This window comes from Pistacia vera, unplaced genomic scaffold, assembly GCF_008641045.1.
Source record: "Pistacia vera cultivar Batoury unplaced genomic scaffold, PisVer_v2 Contig270, whole genome shotgun sequence".
Taxonomy (NCBI): Eukaryota; Viridiplantae; Streptophyta; class Magnoliopsida; order Sapindales; family Anacardiaceae; genus Pistacia; species Pistacia vera.
In genome coordinates, this window is record NW_022196080.1 from 901,403 (window position 1) to 924,232 (window position 22,830).

The 22,830-nt window shown below is 33.0% G+C and overlaps 1 protein-coding gene and 1 pseudogene across 1 annotated transcript; one reads left to right on the forward strand and one right to left on the reverse strand.

The window, feature by feature from the left end:
• The first annotated feature begins 415 nt into the window (after positions 1-415).
• LOC116133532 lies at positions 416-2,117 on the forward strand (annotated as a pseudogene).
• A 19,255-nt stretch (positions 2,118-21,372) lies between these two features.
• On the reverse strand, positions 21,373-22,568 carry LOC116133484. Its single transcript, XM_031419186.1, has 4 exons — positions 22,393-22,568; positions 22,030-22,305; positions 21,792-21,950; positions 21,373-21,692 (listed from the first exon to the last, which is right to left on the reverse strand). Exons 1-4 carry the CDS (start codon positions 22,393-22,395, stop codon positions 21,444-21,446), a joined length of 687 nt encoding a protein of 228 aa, XP_031275046.1. The 5' UTR covers positions 22,396-22,568; the 3' UTR covers positions 21,373-21,443.
• Positions 22,569-22,830: the final 262 nt, after the last annotated feature.

Consider the following 22,830-nt stretch of genomic DNA (forward strand, 5'->3'; position numbering starts at 1 on the left):
ATTTATTGATTTCAAAGATGGATAATCGATCCGTAAAAAGCTTAAAAGTTTATGACACATTTTTGGCATTATTCAAAAACTTAAAAGCTTAAATATTCAATTATTTCGCGTATGATAATGCAAAAAATTTGCATTACCTTCAATCAGGTGTCCTTCAAAAGAGTGACGTAATTTGCATTTTGAAAATAAAATAAATCAATGAAAGAAGCCACAACATAGAGGTCTTTACTCACTGAAATTACTGAAAAATCAAACTTCACTCCACATAGTTTGTGGGATTTCAATATTTCCAATCAATGATAGTTATATGTTGTGACCCTCATGTCTTTGTTTTCATCATCTGCTTAATTAGTTTCCATTTCTTTAAAATTAAGATTGGAAAGAAACAAGAAAGGTTGATAAAACTAATAGAAGGATGAGCAACAACAGAAGCTTCAGGGGGCCTCAATCTTACACCATGAATGGAGGACATGGAGCTTACAGCTACTCCAATAATTCATTTTCCCAGGTGATTAAATTTATGTATTTTTCTGTATGCATCAATTATGTCTACAAAACACATGTTTCTGTTTTCCAAAATGAATAAATTTTTCTTTCTTTACTTCAATTCTCTTCATATATTTTGTAGACATCAAGAAATGTTCAAAATCATGAACAAACATATGAATATTCCATATTTGATCATCTCTCATCGTCTAAAATTTTTATCTGATTTATTGTTCCACAGAGAGCAGGTATCGAGGCTGCCAAGGAGATAATTGATGAGGCAATTTCCAAGGAGCTCGATTTACCAAAACTCTCTTTGCCATCAAATGCATTATCTATTGTAGACTTGGGCTGCTCAACTGGACCAAACACATTCATGGCCCTCCAAAATATAATAGACTCTATCAAACAAAAATACCAATCCCTCACCCTTACTTCTCAAATTCCTGAATTCTTGGTGTACTTCAACGATCGTACATCGAATGATTTCAATACCCTTTTCGCTTCTCTCCCTCCAAAAAGGCAATACTTTGCAGTAGCCGTGGCGGGTTCTTTCCATGGCCGGCTATTTCCCGAGTCTTCTGTTCATTTTTTTCATTCATCTAGTGCAGTTCATTGGCTTTCTAAGGTTCCTGAGGAGTGTTTGGACAAGAATTCTTTAGCTTGGAATAAAGGGAGGGTTCATTAATATTGTACCAATGCAAGAAGTGAAGTTTATGTTGCATATGCAGCTCAATTTGCAGAAGATATGGGGAAATTTTTAGAAGCAAGAGCTAAAGAGATTGTGGTTGGAGGACTGATGGTGTTAATATTGAGTGGTATTGAATCTGGAATGTGCCATTCTCGGCAGCCAGCAGTCTCATTTATGATCTTCTTGGACCCTCCCTCATGGATTTGGCAAACAAAGTAAGTTATAGTGTTTTGTGTATTTAATTTACTTTTATATTATTCAATCTTCAGAGTAAATTAATGTCAATCAATTATATGTGGGGATACCCAAAAATAGTTATATGAACAGTCTTACCACTTCGCTTTATTGATCTGATGAAACTGTTCAATGATATATTGACATGTGTTATCATATACTTGTTAAATTTTTCCTTCATCCCTCCATCACCATGATTCATTAATAAATATTTTTGTTTTATTGAAGGGTCTCACCACATCAGTTAAGTGAAGTGATGAGACTCTCTTATTTAGGTTTTTCTTGGAGATGCCAATCGGAAATTGTAGAAAAAATTCTGAGTAGAACCACTATTTTTACAATAAGTTAATGACAAGAACCGTGAATTTGTATTAAATGAACAAAATTATATTTAATTTATAGATAATATTATTCATAATTACAGGCCGTGATAAATGAAGCAGAGGTGGACTCATTCAACTTACCATTATACACCGCAACTCCAGAAGAAATGAGAGAGCTAGTAGAAAGAAATGGAAGTTTCAGCATGGTGAGGTGGGAGATGATGAAGTCCAAAGTGATGATGGATGCCCTACTCAAAATTACCCATTTGGGGACGATGATGCTCAGGTCTACTACCGAAGATATGATCACCAAGCATTTTGGCTGTGGAGTTATGGTTGAAGTTTGCCATCAGTTTTCTGCAAAAGCTTCAGAGATTTGCTAAGAACCTTAATCCTGATGAGTATCAAGGATATCGTTTACTCGTCATTTTGCAGCGTAAATACATCTAATTTGTAGGAACAAAATTTGGTTTATACTTTTATTTATATTTTATAGGGTAATTTGAACATAATCACTTTCTCAGGTATTATAAAATTATTTAGTAATTTTAATTTTGTTACAATTTTACTCCTAATTAGTAATATTAGTAATAATATAATATATACAAGTAGAATCTTTCTATAATCATAATGTTGGGATCATCTAAATTTATTATTATGAGGAAGTTATAATTTAATAAAAGTGTAATTACAAGAATTATTTTTTTGATTAAAAAATTATTATTTTCATTTTCTATTTTATAATTCATGTTTTAGTAGTATTATAATTTCAATTCATGTTTTAATAGTACAATAAAACATTTTCATAGTGATACTCTATATAGGAATAACCTCCATGTAATCATAAAAAATTATAGTCCTAACTTGGGTCAGTTATAAATAAGAATAAATTTCACACTGTAATAAGTTATAATTTTTCTAGGTCTTTTCTTAAGGAACTTGCCTCTACATAGTAATATAAATATATATATATTTTGCAAAAAAAAATATGTTATGTTATATTAAAGGTTTAAGATGAAATAAAATATTTATCTAAAATTATTTGGGACAATGATTTATGCTTTAGAGTTGTTACCATATCTTTTATCTTGCGGGTACGTAATAAGTTGGAACTATTGATTGGTTTCCATATCGATCGGCTATCATAGTTTCCCACATGCATAAACAATCAATCTTCTAGCACTATCTCTGAGGTCTAGTAACCCTTTTGCGACTACAATTTTGCTTCATTTCGGAGAAATTGAGCTGAATAGCTATGAGAGGTGTTAGCAATATGCATCAATTCCTGATGGAGTTGATCAATCTGTTTTTGTAAACAAGCAATCAACATAGTAAGGTTCTGAGACTGAGAGTCCACCGATGAGTTATCAGATCCAATTTTCAAAAGGGTTACTAGACCTCAGAGATTGTGCTAGAAGATTGATTACAGAGTTTATGCATGTGGGAAACTATGATAGCCGGCCTATATGGAAACCAATCAACATAACGATTGACATATTTAATAATATAATATAATATGTAATAATAATGTTAAAAAAGAAGGGCAAAGGCTTCTTCCAGAATTCTTTTATTCCACCAAAACAAACATATTAATTATTTATACTCACCAATTTATTTTAATCTAACCAAACATATTTAATATAACATTCCTAGTAATCTTCAAGGTAATCTATCTTTCCATTAATATAACATTCCGAATAATATAACATTTTCTGAATCATACGTCCCGTAAAAGTTTATTAATATTTTGTTTTATGGAAATGAATTAAGATGATCCTATTGATTTTATTAACTAATATCTTTTTAATGTAAATAAAGAAGTTAATGCAGCACACCTTCACTCGTCATTCTTTAATGTAACAACTTTTATTGATTCAAGATTTTTTAACTACATGTTCGTTGAATAAAATGAATATTGTTAACGTTATTTCTTGGGTTGGACCTCGGTTAGCATCAATTAGGCTAACACTTTCTACTCGAGGGAGTGAGTTTGGGCCTAATGGAGAATGGCCCTTCAAATGTAGAGCAAACTTGGTTGGCTTTTTTTTATTAAAAAAAAAAGGGACAAGGGTTATGGTTGGTGTGTCCTCTCCACTATTTAATGGGTTCAATAAATAAGCATTTACTCTAGGAGAATGAGAAAGAATATTTCTCCATATCTATATTCTATATATTAATATAATCATGAAGGATGGCATGTTTGATTGTTGATGTGTGCCGAGCCCAACAAAAAATTAAATTACTTTACTCACAACGTGTATTCGCAATAAGTATAAGTCGATCCACAGAGACTAATTAATCAAATTACCTAATTTGATATCGCAGTAAATTAATAAAAAAAAAGAGAAATTTTACTTCGAAAATTAATTGACACCAGAATAATTACTAATAATAGGAATTAAGTAAAGAAAATTGAATCAAAGACGATCTCGATTCAAGGAAAATTATCCATGGTCGCATACTGATCACTGACTTCTAATATATATTATTCTTTAATTGAATATTTAACCAAAGATTATCAAGAAGCTAGACAATCTTTACCTTCCCTAAGTTTGTTAATCTAAGCCCAACACACAAATCAATTCTTATAAATAAACCAATTGGTATTAAGCAATCCTTATGAATTTACTGATAGCATTATAAATTAGGAAGGAGTTAAAAACGAACAAGCGTTAGATTATTTAATTCATTTCGTGTTTCTTTAAAGCAATCAACAAAAGCTTGAATCACAATTATTTTGCTTAATTACTACTCTAATTGAATATTATAACAATTACGGATTACAAATTCAGTTTAGCAATCAATCACACAATCAATATATTAACATGCCTCTTTAATCAATTAAATCATGCAACCGTTAATAAATAAAACAAAGAAACATAGATATATGAATAGAAGAATAACTGAGATTAAGAACAAAGTCTCACAATTATGCTAACTGGATTGGAGTTTTCTTGAATCGAACTAAAGAATTTTGCTAGACATGATGGGATGAAAAGCACGAAGAAAAAGATAATAAAATTACGTTATGTCTCCAAATCTCTCTCCCCTAGCAGCCTAAAAGTTATATTTATATATTAAAGAAACGTACAAGGCTGCCCCTTTAAAATCCAACTCCAAAAATTAAGGCAATCAACTAAACCCCTTTAGGAAAACACGTCTTTCTCTCTCTTCAAGTCTGTCCTTAATTCGTGCAAGCCAACTTCCAGCTAAGACACACGAATTCCTAGCCCTCCAGACTTGTATTGAACTCCCTCTTGAAGTTGGACCAAGTCTTTATATGAGCCATACAAAAATAATCCAAATCAATTAAGGATTAAAGCCTCTAGACTAAAGTAGTAAATTCTAGGCCACTTTTGGATAGGACAACAAGCTTTCTAGACTTTGGCCCATTCATAAGAATTGTAGTTCAGGATGTGTACTTCAATTTGGGGTTTTGAATCGCCTCATTTGAATTTTGGAAGCTCCAATGGTCCTACAAAAATCCTACTCCAATTAGGATTCAATTTCACTTTTCAGCTCTGACTTTACACCAGCATTTCGAGGCCCAAACGAAGTTGTCTCTAGACGTGCCATCCCAAAATGGAAAGAACTTCTTAGAAGGTCCAAAAACCAAAATCTTACTTTGAGACAATCAAAAACCTGAAAACAACCCAAAACATCCAAAAGTAAAAATACTGGAAACTTCTAATTTTAAGTATATTTTGCTAACACTTTCCCACAAATGCCTTATACATAAAAATCATCACAAATAAGTATCATAAGACATTAAACATACAAAATAAACTAAATGCAAGGATAATAAAAAATATAAAATTATAAGTCTATCAATTGACATATAGGATTTTTGAAGCTCTAAATTTGTTGGATTTTGACATGTTGGATGATTGGTCAACACATGGTTGTATGTGATTGGTGATGATGTGAGATATGTACATTTAGCTGCATGTCATTGGTGATGATGTGGGATATGTGAATGTGTAGGACTTTTTTATTACATGTGGCTTAATATAATTGGTTGGTGGATGTGTTTAATCTCTTCACATTCCCATTAACACAAACCCTTCACATTCCCATTAATGCAAACCCTTCACATTCATATTACATATTTATATGTTTCAACTACTTTCTAATATAATCCAATTGACTTGTAGGATTTTTTAAGATGTAAATTTGCTAGATTTTGACATGTTGGATGACTGGCAATGATGTGAGATATGTGGATGTGTATGATTTTTTATTACATGTGACTTAATGTAGTTGGTTGGTTGATGTTTTTAATCCTTTCACATTCCTAGTAATACAAACCCTTTCACATTCCTATTAATACAAACTCTTTCACATTCCTATTAATACAAATCCTTCACATTTTCATTAATACAAATCCTTCACATTCAGATTAAAAATCTATATGTTTCAACTACTTTTTCTCCATTTTCATTCTATACTCATTCTTCTTCTCCGCAGCCATGAAACCTAAACTCTGAACAAAACAACGAAGCTTTTTCTTCCTTTCCTTACTCCACTGTCTTCTCAAAATCGCAATAGGGTAAAATTACTTTGCTTTGATGCTTTCCTTGATTTTATTGTTTCATTAATGCCCCTTCTGTTACCCCATGCCCAATTCAATAAATAATGAACAATTAATCTTAATCTAATCCAATCTCCTTATCAAATGAACAATGTTCACAACAAACTGTTTATCATCTTTGTGTCTTCATAATCATTGTTTGTTATTGCTTTTGTTTTTTATTCTGTGTTACAATTTTCATCTTCCAAATTCATGCGTTCTTTCAACAGAAGTACCAATAGGCTATGGCTACTCCATACAATCTATCAACGTTGATTCCTTCGTGTTGCTCAAGAAGTAAAAGCAGTGCAAAGAGAAACTAGATTCATGAGGTGAGTGCCTAACAAGATCACCTTATTTTCAAAGGCATGAAGACTTTATGTTAGTCCTATGTAGACACTTACTATTTTTCTATGTGTTAAAGCTACTTAATATTTAATTTATCTATTATTGATTCAATCTCTTGTCTTTTATATTTGAACTCCTTATTTGGGCATTTTTTTTTTCTCGATTTAGTTACTATTTGTATGTATGTTAATGTGCTATGAGATCTAAACTGACTTTTGCTTGGGTAGGGTTCACGATATAATGAAGGGGGATAACAACAAGGATATTGCTAAAGATCCACATGCTTTATTGGCCAATATTTTAATTGTAATCTAGGAATTAGTGTTGAAATAATTGTAAACACCATATCTTCACACTTTCTTAATTTTGCAGGTTCTTGGAGAGGGTAGTCTTGAGAGAAGAATTCTAGAAATTAATAGAAAAAGAGTAAAGGTTGTAAAGCCAGGTTCCAAGACTTCATTTCCAACTACTAAATTAATTCAGAGATTTCTTTATATATTCTAGATGGCTTTATATTCATAAGTGTAATATGTCGAGTGATTGTGCAGGAGATACTAGAATCTCTGAATTATTCTTCATGTTTATACTTAGAGGAGGCCTTATAGTCATGATTGTGATGTGTGACAGGTGGAGCTATTCCAAAATGACCGATGTCGGCTTTCTTTGTCAACTGCATTACAGGCTTCAGATGAAAATAACAAGAAGAAAGGTGAGAAGAAATCTGGATATTACAAAGGTTGATTGTGTTACATGTGTTTTTGTAGATGTGTTACTGTGTTTTTGGCATATTGAAGTAATTTGGGAATTTGCAGATGTGCTATTAAATATGTTTTTGGAGATTGGAGAAATCTGGAAGATTTAGATGTTACAGAGTAAAGGATTGGGAAGTTGTAAAGGATGCATATGAGTTTTACAAACTTTAAGTTTGAAGAAGCAAAAAGGTTTAACAATTAAAAAGTTGCAGTTTAAGGGGGTGTAGATTGAATGTGTGTTGGCAAATTGGCAGTTTGGAGAAATCTAGGAAATCTGGACTTTACAAAGGTTAATTGTGTTACATATGTTTTTGCAAAATTTGTTGAGTTGAATAGATATTGAATTGAGCAGTAGAGTGTAGTACATGTAGAGGAGTAATGCAGATTGAATGTATATTGGCAACTTGGCAGTTTGGAGAATCTGGGAAATCTAGATTTTACAAAGGTTGATTGTGTTACATTTGTTTTTGCAGATGTGTTATTAACTGTGTTTTTGGAAGATTAAAATAATTTGGGAATTTGCAAATGTGCTGTTAAATATGTTTTTGGCAGACTGGAGAAATTTGGGAAATCTATATTGTCAAACAATAGAGTCTCTGAATGATTTTATGTATATTGTATATTCTTTAAGTTGGAGGCAATTTATAGATTCAATTACATTGTGAAAGTAGGAAACAATCTTATTCTAAGGAAACTATATATATATTCCTATATTTAATATACAAGATTTGTTACCTAACCAAATTCCTATAATTACAAAATCAATCTTACAACACACAGACAGCTCATGCCAACACTCCCCCTCAAGTTGGAGCATAGATATCTATCATGTCCAACTTGTCAATTTTACTATGAATACCTTCTCTGAAACTGTTTTTGTGAGTATGTCAGCTAACTAGTTTTGTGACGTGACGAATGGAAACTATATAATCTTTTGATCTAACTTCTCCTTGATGAAGTGACGATCAACTTCAACATGTTTAGTGTGGTCATGTTGTATAGGATTATGTGCAATCTCAATAGCAGCCTTATTATCACAATGAAGATTCAAGGGTTTTGCATAGTCAATCCCCAAATCTTTTAGAACACTCTCAATCCATAACAATTCACATACGCCATGAGCCATACCCTGGAATTCAGCTTCTGTACTTGATCGTGCCACAACCTTTTGCTTCTTGCTTCTCCAAGTAACAAGATTACCCTCCACGAAAGTAAAATAACTAGACGTGGACCTTATGATTGTTTGATCACCTACCTAATCAGCGTCTGTGTATCCTTCAATGTTAGAGATATCGAAAATAATAAACCTTTGCCTGGAGCACCCTTCAAGTATCTCAATATTTGATATATTGCATTCATGTGCTCATCACTTGGTGCATGCATGAACTAGCTTATGATGCTCACGGCATAGGCTATATCAAGCCTCATGTGTGACAAATAAATTAAGCTCCCAACCAACCATTGATAGCAATCCATGGCTGTTGGGACTTGGTTTGGAAAAATTCCAAGCCTGTGATTGATTTCTATGGGAGTTTCTACTAGTTTGCAAGCAAGCATTCGAGTTTCAGTCAATAAATCTAGCACATATTTCTGTTGTGAAAGAAAATTCCTCATTTTGATCTTGCTATTTCAATTCCTAAGAAATATTTAAGTTTCCTCAATTCCTTCATTTCAAACTCAGTAGCTAAATATTACTGTAATGACTTCATTACACATGGATCGTCTCAAGTCAAGACCATATCAACATACACAAAAGTTGTTACCTTCCCTTCTTTGTGTTTTATAAACAAAGTATGATCTGAATTACTCTGCTTATAATCGAATGCCTTCATTGAAAAAGAGAACCTCCTAAACCAAACTCTAGGTGACTGTTTGAGCCCATACAATGATTTCTTTAATTTACAATTCATTTTCACACGAAGAACTACGTTTAACTCCTAGTGGCAGCTCCATGTAGACTTTGTCCTCTAAATCTCCATTGAGAAAAACATTCCTAACATCAAATTGTTGCAAAGGCCACTCCCGATTTGCTACTATAGATATGAGAATGCGAACTGTGTTGAGCTTAGTTATTGGTGCAAAAGTCTCTTGGTAATTCACGCCATACTTTTGTGTATACCCCTTTGCAACTAACCTCGCTTTATATCTATCAATGCTTCCATCTACTCTAAGTTTCACAAAGAACACCCATCTACATCCAATTATCTTTTTTTCTTTGGGTAATGACACAAGTTCCCATGTAGAACTCTTTTGCAAAGCCCTCATTTCTTCGTTCATTGCCTTTGTCCATTTTGGATCTACCAATACATCTTGCACACTACTAGGAATAGATACATTGGATAATTGATTAATAGAAAGTGCATATGATTCAGAGAGTCTATGAGTGGAGACCTAATTATTGATTGGATATTTAACATTCGCTTTAGGATCAGGTTTATATTGTTTCTTTGGGACACCCTTATTCGATCTTTGTGGATATCTTCGAGCCAAATTTTCTAGAGACTTATTAGATATGGGACTCAAAATTACCTGAGGAGAAGCATTCTGGGTTGATTCTTCAGTTATGGTGTTAACATGGGCAACTTTGTAGTTATTGGTGATTCTGAAGAGTAATACTACACCAATAACCCTTTCTCACAACCCTAACGTGGCAGCTCACAATTGTTTAGATCGTAATTAATTAGAGGGACCCATGCGGGACCCATTGTGAACTGACCAATTACGAGTTACCATATCTGGGTTGTGAGAGAATTTTGTGAGGGAGGGTTATTGGTGTAGTATTATTCGATTCTGAATTATTTTCAGAATGAGCCAACACCGCATTCTCAATCTCAGAAATACTATGAAAGTTGTGTTGACCACTTCTTCCAAACCTTTCATTCACTTCTTCTAGCTCTAAAAATTCATCTCCTTTGCTTCCTTCTTGTAACACATTCTCTTCACTTGAGTTCTCCCCCTAAAGAGAAGGCATAGAGACTCTCCCTGGATAATAAGGTTCTGATTCACAAAAAAAGGTGTCCAAGGTCACATGTAACTTTTGGGTTTGAGGATCATTGCACCTATATCCCTTCCAAAAATCTAAATAGCCTACAAAGACACATCGTTTTGCACATGGATCAAGTTTATTTCGCAAAGTCTTGGGAATGTGCACATATACCGTACAACCAAAGACTCCTGATTCAAGATTCGGGAGATAAGGAACTGAAAGTAAGGACTACATCTTTTGTTAAGGAGTTTGAAACTCTATCACTCGAGAAGGTGTCCGATTGATTAGGTAGACAACAGATTTCATAGCTTCTCCCCAATAGAACCGAGGTATGTTCATGCCAAACAGGAAGGCATGAACCACTTCCATTATCTATCTATTCTTTCTCTCTGCCAAGCCATTCTGTTGTGGAGTATAGGTGCAAGAAGTCGGATGTCAAATCCCACGTTGGCTTAGAAACTTTCCAAGGAACGTATCTATGAACTCCATCGCATTGTCATATTTCCAAACCCGAATCTACTGCTGATATTGAGTGCCCACCATATTATAAAATTTCTGAAATGCTATACAAACATCACTTTTTGTGAAGCAGGGAGACCTAAGTCATTCTAGTACATTTATTAGTAAATGTAATAAAGTAACGAGCTTTAGAAATAGAAGGAATTTTTGCAGGATCCTAAACATCCGAGTGTATAACCGCAAAAAGTTTTGAACTTTTATTGAAACTTGGTAGATAAGGAATACGATCGCTTTTGGCCAGTTCACAAATATTACAATGAAAATCTGAATCATTCATAATTGAAAAAAGGTGTGATTGTAATTTTTTAAGATATCCAAAAGAAATATGTTCCAATCTTCGGTGCCATTACCATATGGTTACTCGCTTTTTCTTCACTACTAGTTTGGTATGCCTAATTGAATTTCTATCCCCCATTCTTTGTGAAATCCAAGTAATAGAGTTTGCCCTGTTTAGCACTATAACCAAGAATCTTCTGAGTTAGAATGTCCTGAAAGACACAAAAAGAGGGCCAAAAAGTTACAGTGCAAGCAAGAGTGGAGGTGATTTGGCTAACAAATAACAGGTTATATTCAAGGGATGGAACAACAAGGAATGTATTTAATGTGAGAGTACTAGATAAGAGGATGGATCCTTCTCCAGTAATAGGAAAGGCATGTAAGTAATTGATCAACCGTACGCAACAGAAAAACAAAAATTAAACCGGAAAATCAATTACCTTTTTGCTAAGGTCTAAGTATAGATTATATCGTTTACGTGTTAAAAATAAAATATGTGTAAAAACCAAATCCATACATGGATTTAGAATACGTTACCAACGTTTGGAGGCTCCTTCAATATCTCTTATTTTGATCTCGCTTCCCGATTCAATGTAGAATCGCACTCACGTTGCCCACACGAAGACAATCAATGGAACCTTTGTATTATTTTTCTAGAATAATCAAAGGCTTCAAGAATCTAAAAAACCAAAGAAGAAAATTCTTTGATTCAATCTATGAAAAATGTGAAAGAGAAAGGTGGGTGGCTAGGGTTTTTGTTCATTGAATAATTGTTATCTTGTTTTAATTTAAGACTAATTAAAACCCTATTCCACTTAGGAATAGCCATGGGCTCTAACCCTAATCCACCATTGCAACCAAACACCCTTTAATGGTATTTTAAATTTAATAAATTATTATTATTATTATTATTGTTAAAATCAATTAATATATTAAAATATATTAATATTTAATTAACAATAATAATCCATTTAAATATATGCGCATATATATTTAAACATAATCTCACTAATTTTAATTTTAATATTAAAATTGAATATAAGCAACAACCTCGGCAAATTTAATTGCACTATGAGATTACCAAAATACTTTTTCATCTTAAAAGACGAAAATACCCCTTTCACAAACTGATTCTTATATTATCTTCTAAGTATGTGACTCGTAAGCTCCTTATCATATCAGCAGTGAGTAGTATCACTATTGACATCAATCTCATTATAATAGATCAAGATTGGCCCCTAACAAGGCATCATGGCTACCCGATAGATTCAGATTCAACGAAATAGCTACCTATCAACGATATGGTTACCATGCAGTCAAATCCTTTCATCATTCGTTATCCCATCAAGGCTGAGGTCCGAAAATAGTGTCAACTTCAGATATTCTCGATATCTTTGTATTCAGTTACTAGACCAATGATCGGAATAATAAATTGGATTGAACAACAACTCAATCCCACTGTGGCCACAGATTTTAGTGTCATTGTCATTTATTGAATTGCTTAGTAAGATAACTTCTACCGTACCTAGGAGTGACGAATCCTTTGTCGATCCACCATAGTCTTGATACACTTCTCAATGTAGTTAATCACTACCTTCTGATAGTCCTGAATAAGACTATATTGGGCTAGTGTTAAACTACACCAATTGGTACATAAGGTGCTCTGGTGATCTCAAGTCTAAGGATCACATGCACCACAATTTGTTAAAGGATTTATTCCATAGACACTGAGGTTACCATCCATATAGAATCCTCTAGTGGGTTTGTCCAGTAAACTTGCCCACAACAAGCACTTGTGTGTCCTACCAGATTGTCAGCAAACAACCTTGACAAGTGAGACCAGTCACTGTCTTTCGATAGGGTCGTTCAACACTATAATAGCCTTATCGTATTATATGTGTCCTTAGTCAGAATAATACTAGGGCTACAAACATTTCTAGAATGGCCACCATATGTGATCATAGGGTTCTCACTATCAAGATTTGAAACACTTGATACCCTCATCATGGTTCTATCATCCTAAAGACATATATCAATATATACAATTATGATTTACACAATATAGTAGAAAATGCCTTTTATTGATAAATAAACATTATTACAAAGAGTCAATATTACAATAATTTATTGGCTCTAAGGCACATACTCTAACAAGGTACTGCCATTAGCTGTAGATATAACATATTTGGAAGATGAACAAATGGACTGTAACTGACCAGAGTCCCTAGTCATGTGATCAAATGCACTTGTATGAATAATCCAAGTACTATTCTTAGAAATGGTGGAGAGGACATTTGCCTTACCAAGAATACCTGAGTGAGCGACATTTGCTGTAGGCTATGATTTGTCTTCCACATTTGCCTGCGTAGATGTCACCATACTTTCCCTACAATCTTCTTCCTTACTTTTTTTTTAGAAGTCCCACCACTCAGGATAGCCAATGATTTCATAACATCGAAGTTTCGAATGGCCTATTTCACCACAATGATTACATACAAGGTGTTAGACCTTCTAGTTGATTGATTATTTCGATTATTTGACGAGCTATATGATGATCCTTCTCGAGTTTGGTTGACCAATATAGCTGAGTTCTCGGAGATTGGGCAAGATCCTCCCATTGTCCGTTGTTGTTGATATTCTCTCCCCACATATGCATATGTGCTCTCCAAATCAAGTTTTGAGTCTTTTCATAAGATTTCTCCACGAACTTGATCAAATTCAGAATCAAGTATGAACTTGAATCTTAGAAATCGCATAATGTAAGTGGACCACACCTTCGACTGTTCCTTCCTGAGAGGTAGTCCTATGACCAATTTCCTAGAAAATAGCAACAAGTTTGTTATAGTATGTTGACAATGGTCTACCATCTTGTGTGGTAGAAATAGATTTCTGATTCAATTCAAAGAGACGGACTTCGTCCGATCCATCATAGAAGGTTTTTGACACAACCTCCCATATTTCCTTGGCCGTGGAAAGATGAAAAAATCATTGCATCAATAGTGGACTCATTAGGTCCATAAGCCAGCTTTTCACTATGTGATTTTTGGTATTCCATGTTCCGAAATTGGGATCTTCAGGTGCTAGCTTCTTCATTTCTCTGGTGAGATATCCAACTTTGTTGTGAGCGCCAATACACATCTCCATAAGTCGAGACCATAATGGGTAATTGGTTTCATCCAGTATGATACTAGTAGGAAACGTAGAATTGTCTTGGTGGATAATAATTGGTGGTGGTAGGTTGTTTGGGACAGTTGGGATAATGGGTTGGTTGGTTTCAGCCATTTAGTTTCAGATGGGAAAGAAAGGATTGTGATGGTGGTTTTCGGGTATGGGCTACAGAATAAGAAATTCAATTCGTGTTGAGTAGATTTTCTAGGATTGGAATTGCTCTGATACCATGTCAAACAACTGAGTCTCTAAATGATTTTATGTATATTGTATATTCTTCTCCAAGTTGGAGGCAATTTATAGATACAATTACATTGTGAAACTAGGAAACAATCCTATTCTAAGGAAACTAAATATTCCTATATTTAATATACAAGATTTGTTACCTAACCAAATTCCTATAATTACGAAATTAATCTTACAACACACAGACAACTCATGCCAACATAGACATTGCAAAGTAAAGGACTGGGAAGTTGTAAAAGAAGTAGATGAGTTTTGCAACCTTTGAGTTTGAAGAAGCAAAAAGGTTTAATAGGTAAAGGAGTTCCAGTTTAAGGGGGTGCAGATTGAATGTGTATTGGCATATTGGCAGTTTGGAGAAATCTGGGAAATCTAGATGTTGCAAAGTAAAGGATTGGGAAGTTGTAAAGGAAGCATATGAGTTTTGCAACCTTTCAGTTTAAAGAAGCAAAAGGGTTCAACAAGTTTAGGAGTTCTAGTTTATGGGGGAATATTGGACTAAAGTTACAAAAGGTCCAACAAGCTAGCAAAGGAGTTCAGTTTGAGGGCGAATATTAGACCAAAGTTACTAAATACTATTTTCAATTTACTAAGTTTTGTGTTTAGTTTGTAAATGATGAAACGGTGTGTGTTGCCTTATCAATAAGCAATGTATATAAAAACATGTAGCGCATGATTTATCATCAATTAATTAAGTGTACTCATTTTTGTCTTCTTCTTCTTTCATTCTTATTCTTCTCTGTTTTTTGCTCTTGAACTCTAGAAACTTCTTCACCTTAGACGTCCCCCTGAGTTGAGGCCTCTAAAATAAATATTTAGTAATTTTTTTAAATTAATTCAATATTCTTCTTGGATTAAGGCAAATAAATCCACATTGTATCTTTGAAATTGGACCAAATTAATATTACTCATTAAATATCAACAATTTTGATAGTCTATTTAGGTCAAACTTCTATATTTACACACTTCATTTATAATAAATAGTATAATTTTCTAATTTTTGTTTAACTTTTCCTTTTATAAATATTTAACATTTTAGTCTCTCTCTCTCATTGAAAATAAAGAAGTTACCTTCCAAAGTTTTTTCCCTCATAACATCATTCAAAACTATACAGTGGGCGTTTGAATTATATAATGTTTTATTATAGGGGAATATTATATTAACGGAAAGAAAGATCACCTTGAAGATTACTGGTAATGTTTAAAAAATGCGTATGGTTGGTTTGAATAAATTGGTGAATAATATATTTGGTTGGGAGGATAAATGGATGGGTATGTTATATAGATTACTGAATTGTCATCCTTTTTAAATATTAATATAATAGTATTTTTTATTATTATTTTTTGAATCATTCTTTTAACCCCCTACATTTGAAATTTTGCTAAAACACCCCAGCTATATAAAACTATAATTTGTAGCAAAATCATCCCCACCCTCCCCAAGCCACTACCAGCAGCCAGCCACTACCGTCGGTCGCTGCAGGCACTCAACAAAATGGTGCACGACTGGCCGTATATGGCCAGTCGTACATCGGCAAAGCTAGAAATAGCCATCTTTATGGCCGAAAAAAGCTAAATCTATGGCCATTTCATGGCCACATTCCAGATCTTTGGCCGTGAAAAGGCTAGATCTTTGGTCGTGCCATTTCACGGCCAAAGATATAGCCTTTTCACGACCAGATATGTGGTCATTCACGGCCACATCTTTGGCCGTGAAACGGCCATAGAAACGCCAGATCTAGTCGTTTTCAGCTATGGATTTGTGATTCATGGCTGAAAAATGCCTTATTGGTGCACGACCGGTCAAATCCTGCTGGTCGTGCACCATTACGATGATTGACGCCGGCAATGCTGAGTCATAGCCAGTGGTAGTCTTGGGTGGCTGGGGGTATTTTGTTAAGTTTTAAACTTTCTTGTGGCTGGGGTGTTTTACCTAATTTCTCAAATGCAGGGGGGCTGGGTAATTGTTATTTGGTAGACATTTGAGGGCAATTGTGTCCGAAATGGTTTTTAATTAAGGACAAAATGGGTAGAAAAATTAGATTACCCCGATAATGTTTTAATAACACCCCTTAACAAGGTAATTAGATTACCTCCCACATTACCAACAGTAAACACTATGGGGCAGTTTGGATGGGGTTAATATCAAATAACTGTGGTAATATTTTTTAAATTGAGTAGATGACGATGTTTGGTTGGTTTGTAAAAAATTATTCCTAGAATATTTTATGACAAACAGTAGCATTTGGGGGGTAGGAATCTTAATACGTTGGGGGAGGAGCTGTTATTAAAACTTACCCCTGGTAATACAATTTTGTTTCCCATGTTGCCCCTAAACAGTTGAGCATTTAGTCCAAATTAGCCTTATATTTGTTGACATTTACAAAACACCTAATTCACTCATACAGACACTTTTTTCCTTGTTTTTTAAGTTTTTTGGACGACATTGCCCTTGTTACTATCATTATTTACAGAAATGTCATTATACCCAGAACTAGCCACCACCGTCGACCGCCGTTAAAGGCTGCCAAAAGTCGTCATAATGGCGTACGATCGGCCGTGCACCAGTGAGGCTATTTTCGATCGTGGATCACATATCCATGGTCGGAAAAGGCCAGATCTATGGCCGTTTCACGGCCAAAGACCTAGCTATTTCATAGCCAGGTTTGTGGCTGTTTCACGGCCACATCTGTGACACTGCCATCGGCCACCAGCGATGGTGGTTGGCTGTCGGCAGTGGCTTAGGTAGGGGTGTTTTTGTTAAGTTTAAAATATTTTTGGTGTTTTTGCTAAATTTGAAAAGTAGGGGGTTAAAAAAATTATTCAAAAAAATAATAATAATAAATTACTGCTATATTAATATTTAAAAAGGAAAGCAATTTAGTAATCTATATAACATACCAAACCAAACATATTATTCACCAATTTATTCGATCAAACCAAACACATTTTCTAAACATTAATAGTAATCTTCAAGGTGATCTTTTATTCCGTTAATATAATATCCCCCTATAATAAAACATTATATGATCGAAACGCCCCCTATTTGCAATAAAATATTCCCGTAATATTTTATTACTTGTAAACCAAACACTAGAATCTTGCAAAATAAACGAAGATTACCCCCGTTATCTTATATACCCCCGATCCAAACGCCCCCACATAGTATTAATAAAATCATTCTCTAATGTGAATGCTATAAATTTGAAGACATTCCTACTTAATAATATTCATAAATATTATATATTAGTTGTAAAATCTAAAAATATTTGAAATATAACAAAGTAAAATATATTTATTTTTCCTACAATTTTAATCAATTTTTAATGCATATATAGTATTCTCTTAATAATAAAAATACTTAGTTATAACATTAAACATATGAAGGCCTAAATTAAAAAGTTTTGCTTAAGTCTCACGACCACCACGATCACCTTGAATTTCATAAAATATCTTAAGGATTGCCATGTAATATGCTCTAAATTAAATGTTTTTGTGTGTAATGAAATGAATATGATTTAATTTGTAATGGTAGTAGATTGTAACATTAGGTGTGTATGTTGGCTCTGTTCATATTCCCATAAATCCTATCACATTAATTTCAATAACACTTTATAAACAACACTATATTATCGTCAAACGATAATACTTGAAATACAATTCTATAAATATATCTACGCAACGAGTAGTATCACATCAATTTTAATAGCACATCGTAAACAACATTATATTATTGATAAACAACAATATAATACTTGAAATATAATTCTATAAACATAACAATGTGCACGTTTAGGTAGATGAATAAAGCTGTGAAGGCCTTAGGTTTGTGAATGAATTTTGAATAATGTGTCTTTTCTTGATTTATACTTATGGACTTTCATGTGATAGGACATTGTATCAGATTGGAGGTGGTTTCTCCAAATTTGTCACACTAAACTCTTGTCCTCAATGCCCTAGCTACAACCATACTCATTTGTCCAAGCAGGTCTCATACGCAAGTTGGTACTACCTATGATAATTTGGAGTTTAATGAATACCGACAGACTACCACGCGTCCTGAGAAGACTCTGACAAATTATCTCCATAACAAATATAATTGTCATCAATGACAATACAAGAAGTCAAATCATCGAGGCACAACCACAATAGCTCGAAAAGGGTCAGCAATTTTCAATTTTGTTTCACTTTATTTTTTTATTCTTTTAACTAACTTGAAGACTAAATACCATTAGATAATGGTTAATAAAAGAGGTATTAGAGACTTGTGTCAAATGTGAGGGAAGCTCTTGGGCTTTCAAGAAAGGTTTAGATCTTGTTGAGATTTCTCAAAACCTGAAGGAGGTTCCTTACAATTCAACCACACAATCTTTGGCTCTTTGCTTTGTCCAGATTATTTTGTTTAATTTTTTTTTTTTTTTTCTCATATTATACACTATAAGCTGTTTTATTCTCTTGGTCACATCAATATCAAATACAAATGGGTGATGATTAATTAAAACTTTAAAGATGTTTTTGACAATTTTAAAGAGGTTTAACGAAATTTGCAACCCAGTAGAAGTTACCTATATTTTAGTCAAATCTCAAAAGTTCAATTAAAGTTTGAAAATTAAAGGTTATATGTTTGGTCATTACTTGTACAAATATAATCATAATGATCATGAATATCTTTTGAAGTTGAACTTATTATTCATTTATTGTAAAAAGAATAAAATTCCAACCCTAATTTATGCTAAAACTATAAGTCAAATTTAATAGTCAGAAAATTCCAACTCTAATTGATGCGAAACAAAATTGCCTTCCCTTTTTCTGTATATTTTGTTTTTTATTTATCTTTCGGCGCAGCAATTCACCAAGTCAAAATTCAAGAAAAAAATGTAATAAAAAGTAAACATGAAAGCATTTTTGTTAACCAAATATTGAATATGCAAAATGCATTGAAATTCCAATATGGATTCTTCCTTTCCCACCTCCTACACTTTCCCAATTAAAGCTTACAAATTTGTCAAAAGGAATGTACGCCTTTTTTTTTTTTTTTTTTTTTTTTTTTTTAATACCCTAATTTATTGGGCTTCTATGTTTATTAATTAATTAATTAATTAGAAGTAAATTTTCTTTCAATCGCTCCACCCCATTAAAATATCTACTGACAGCTTTAATTAAGCAATGTGGCTTTTATTGTATTTAATATGAAACATAATTTGAACGAAGTTCCAGTTGAAAATGTTTGAATATGAAAAGGATGCACATGCAAAGCCGATCGAGTAGGGACAAAACTTAAGTCACAATCTGAGATAGTTTTTTGTTTCCCTACTGTGTTTACTCAAAATTTTAATAAGATGTAAGATTTTAGTTTATATTATATAAAGTTTGATGAAATATATTATATATTCATTAAAGTCTAATGTACTAAAAGATAAATTTCTCTATGTTGATTGAATATTAACCTTAATCAGCTGCTAGTAATTATTGGTATTATTTAGTATTTCTATTTTCATTCTCTTTATATTGTAATCATAGAAAACATGTTTGTTAAAGATTTTTTTTTTTATGATTAGGGTTTGAGAGTGTTCAAATCAGTTTACACACACTTTGACTAATCCTTTAAACCTAAAATGATTTTTATTCTCCGTTTCTCTTTTTATGATCAACAAGTAAAACCAGACAAAAAAACATAGATCCTTTCATCTCAAAAGCGTAGTTATGTTTATTTAAAGAAGGGTAGGTTTGCAAAGCATCCAATAACTTTCATGAATCAAAATAACATGCTAAAGGGTACATAATAATGGATTTTATACCTCAAAAAATGGAATAATCTTTACTATCTCATCTAGTAAAATGACATTTAATTTAACATTAAAATTCATGTTGTATTCTACTTCTTTTCCTAATAATCTGTTTACAAAATACGAAGACTCACCTATAACTATAAATCCACTAATGATGAAGACACTCAGAAAAATAAATACACATGTACAGGCATATTATATTCTCATGTAGACGAAAGGTTACGACTAATCGTTAACTTAATAAAATAAGAAATCAGAGTTAATAATTTGTTGTTTCAAGAACTTGGATTTCGAGCCAATGGCAAAAGGAATGATAATGGAAGAAAAGCTGGTCCACTATCACCTGAAGATGACCATTCGAGAACAAAGCTAAGTCATCAAGTTCCATGTGCAACATGCATGCACATAATAAATTTACCCATTTGTTCTGTCATCTTTTAGCGGCTCTTTTTGTCTGCCATTTGCATATAAAACTAACCATTTTTGCCATAATGTAAGGAGATGAGGGCCCTTCTCTCAATGACCAAATTGAACATGACAACACATTGATTCGACAGAGATTTTGACAAATCTCTCAATCTATGACGGCCAACTAATTAAAATAATATACAAATACAATAACAAAAATCAACCCACTCATGTCATAACTATTCCAAACATTCCCATCAACAATATGACCCAATTACTAATCAAATCACATTCAACTAGAACGCCAATAATATTATTAAAGTTTCATTATCATGGGAAATTTTTTAATTCAATCAATGATGCAAAAACAAAATCATTATCAAATCCAATCAAACCACCCTTCTTTTCCTTTACAATCCAAAAAAAAAAAAATATATCCTTTATACTCATATCTCGTCGACCCAGATCAGGATTCTATTCAAATCTAAACTTTAAATCTTAATTAAGAGATAAGTTAAAAGATCGAAAGAAGATTTTCGCTTGCTGAAACATTTATAGTAGATTATTATAACTGTGTTTTTATTGATTTTGAACATGAATAATAAAGAGATATTGAGGAGAAAATGAACTTTAACAGTTGAACTTTCATTTCAACATAGAGGAGCTCTGTGAGGGATGCCTTTTCTCTTGTGCAATTGCTTCCTTGGCTTCAATGTTGAATTTCTCCATGCGGCTTGACTCACATCAGATGGATCAGTAAAAGAAAGAGATGATTCTTTACCACTTGAACTATTCTCTGAATTATAGTTGTTCTTCCATGAAAGATCATTGCATTCCTGAATTGGGAATGTCATAATTTTATGGCTTTGATCTTTCGGCTTCACTGAAACCACATATACCTGAAAACATCAATCATAGAATTAGCAAGAATATGGAAATTCAAATACCAAAATGAAGTTCAAGAAATTATTGAAATTCATGTTTAATTAATTAAAAACCTTGCAGGCGATTGAACAAAAACGATTCGGCAAGTCTTGAATATATCTCCCACAAGCTTCACAAGAGGCACCCGTCTTCGATTTCGTAGAGGGCTTTGCATCTTTCAGTTGAGGCCGAGGACTCAAGTGAACCGCCTTTTCACCATTTATTTTATAGGTCTGCAAAACCAAATTCAATCAAATTATACAAGGCTGTACTCAAATTGCGTGATTCGACGATTAAACGAGCGAAATCAACCTGAATTTTGGCGCAGTCAAGGTGTTTCTGCATATCTTGAAGGCGAACAACATCCTGATAAACATATTTACAGATCTGGAGGCGGCGGTGGAGGCAGTGAGCCGATTCACAGTGCCGGCAAAAATCAAGATTACAATCGATACAAAACACGTTCTTTTCATTCTTTCTCAGTTGCTGATGTTCAATACAAGAACTGAAGAACTCGCAATGCAGAAGCGTGCTCAGCCAATCGCCGCCTCCCGTCTTCTTCTTCTTTATTATCAACTTGCATCCCACCTGCACGACAACAACAAAAATGTTCAAAATTCAATAAGTTGGCGTAAAACTGAATCAAATTATGCAAAAAAAAGGAAAATTTATTACCATTTTTAAGATATTTGAAGGGTTTGGATTGTGGTGAGGAAGAAGAAGATGAAGGGATTACAAAAGGGTTTGTTTGTGAATTGGAGAAGACGAAAGGAGAGAAAGATTATGGAAAGAATGAGATTAGGAATGTGAAATAAAAATTATTTGTATAAAAATAGGAATCAAATTGGAAAGAAAAATTTTGTTTATTTTAATTGAAAGACTGTACTGGCACTTTATGACTTATGAGAGAAAGCTAAGTGTCCTACTGTAGGCGGGAACATAATTATATATATATTATCATGGTTTTATTATTTAATTATAATTATAATATCAAATGATCATTAAAAACTTCATTCTGAACCTAAGAAAATACTATTATTAAAATTACGATATTTTATTTTTTATTAATTATGTTTATGAGTGGTAATTGTTTTTCAATTTTTAAAATAAATG

Bases quoted from the DNA above. Each gene is read 5' to 3' on its own strand.
- LOC116133484 (XM_031419186.1), bottom strand. The intron at 21,951-22,029 runs GTTGATTTCGCT...TTGGTTTTGCAG, and splicing joins TTGACTGCGCCAAAATTCAG to ACCTATAAAATAAATGGTGA. The intron at 21,693-21,791 runs GTTTTTAATTAA...TGATGTTTTCAG, and splicing joins TTTGTTCAATCGCCTGCAAG to GTATATGTGGTTTCAGTGAA.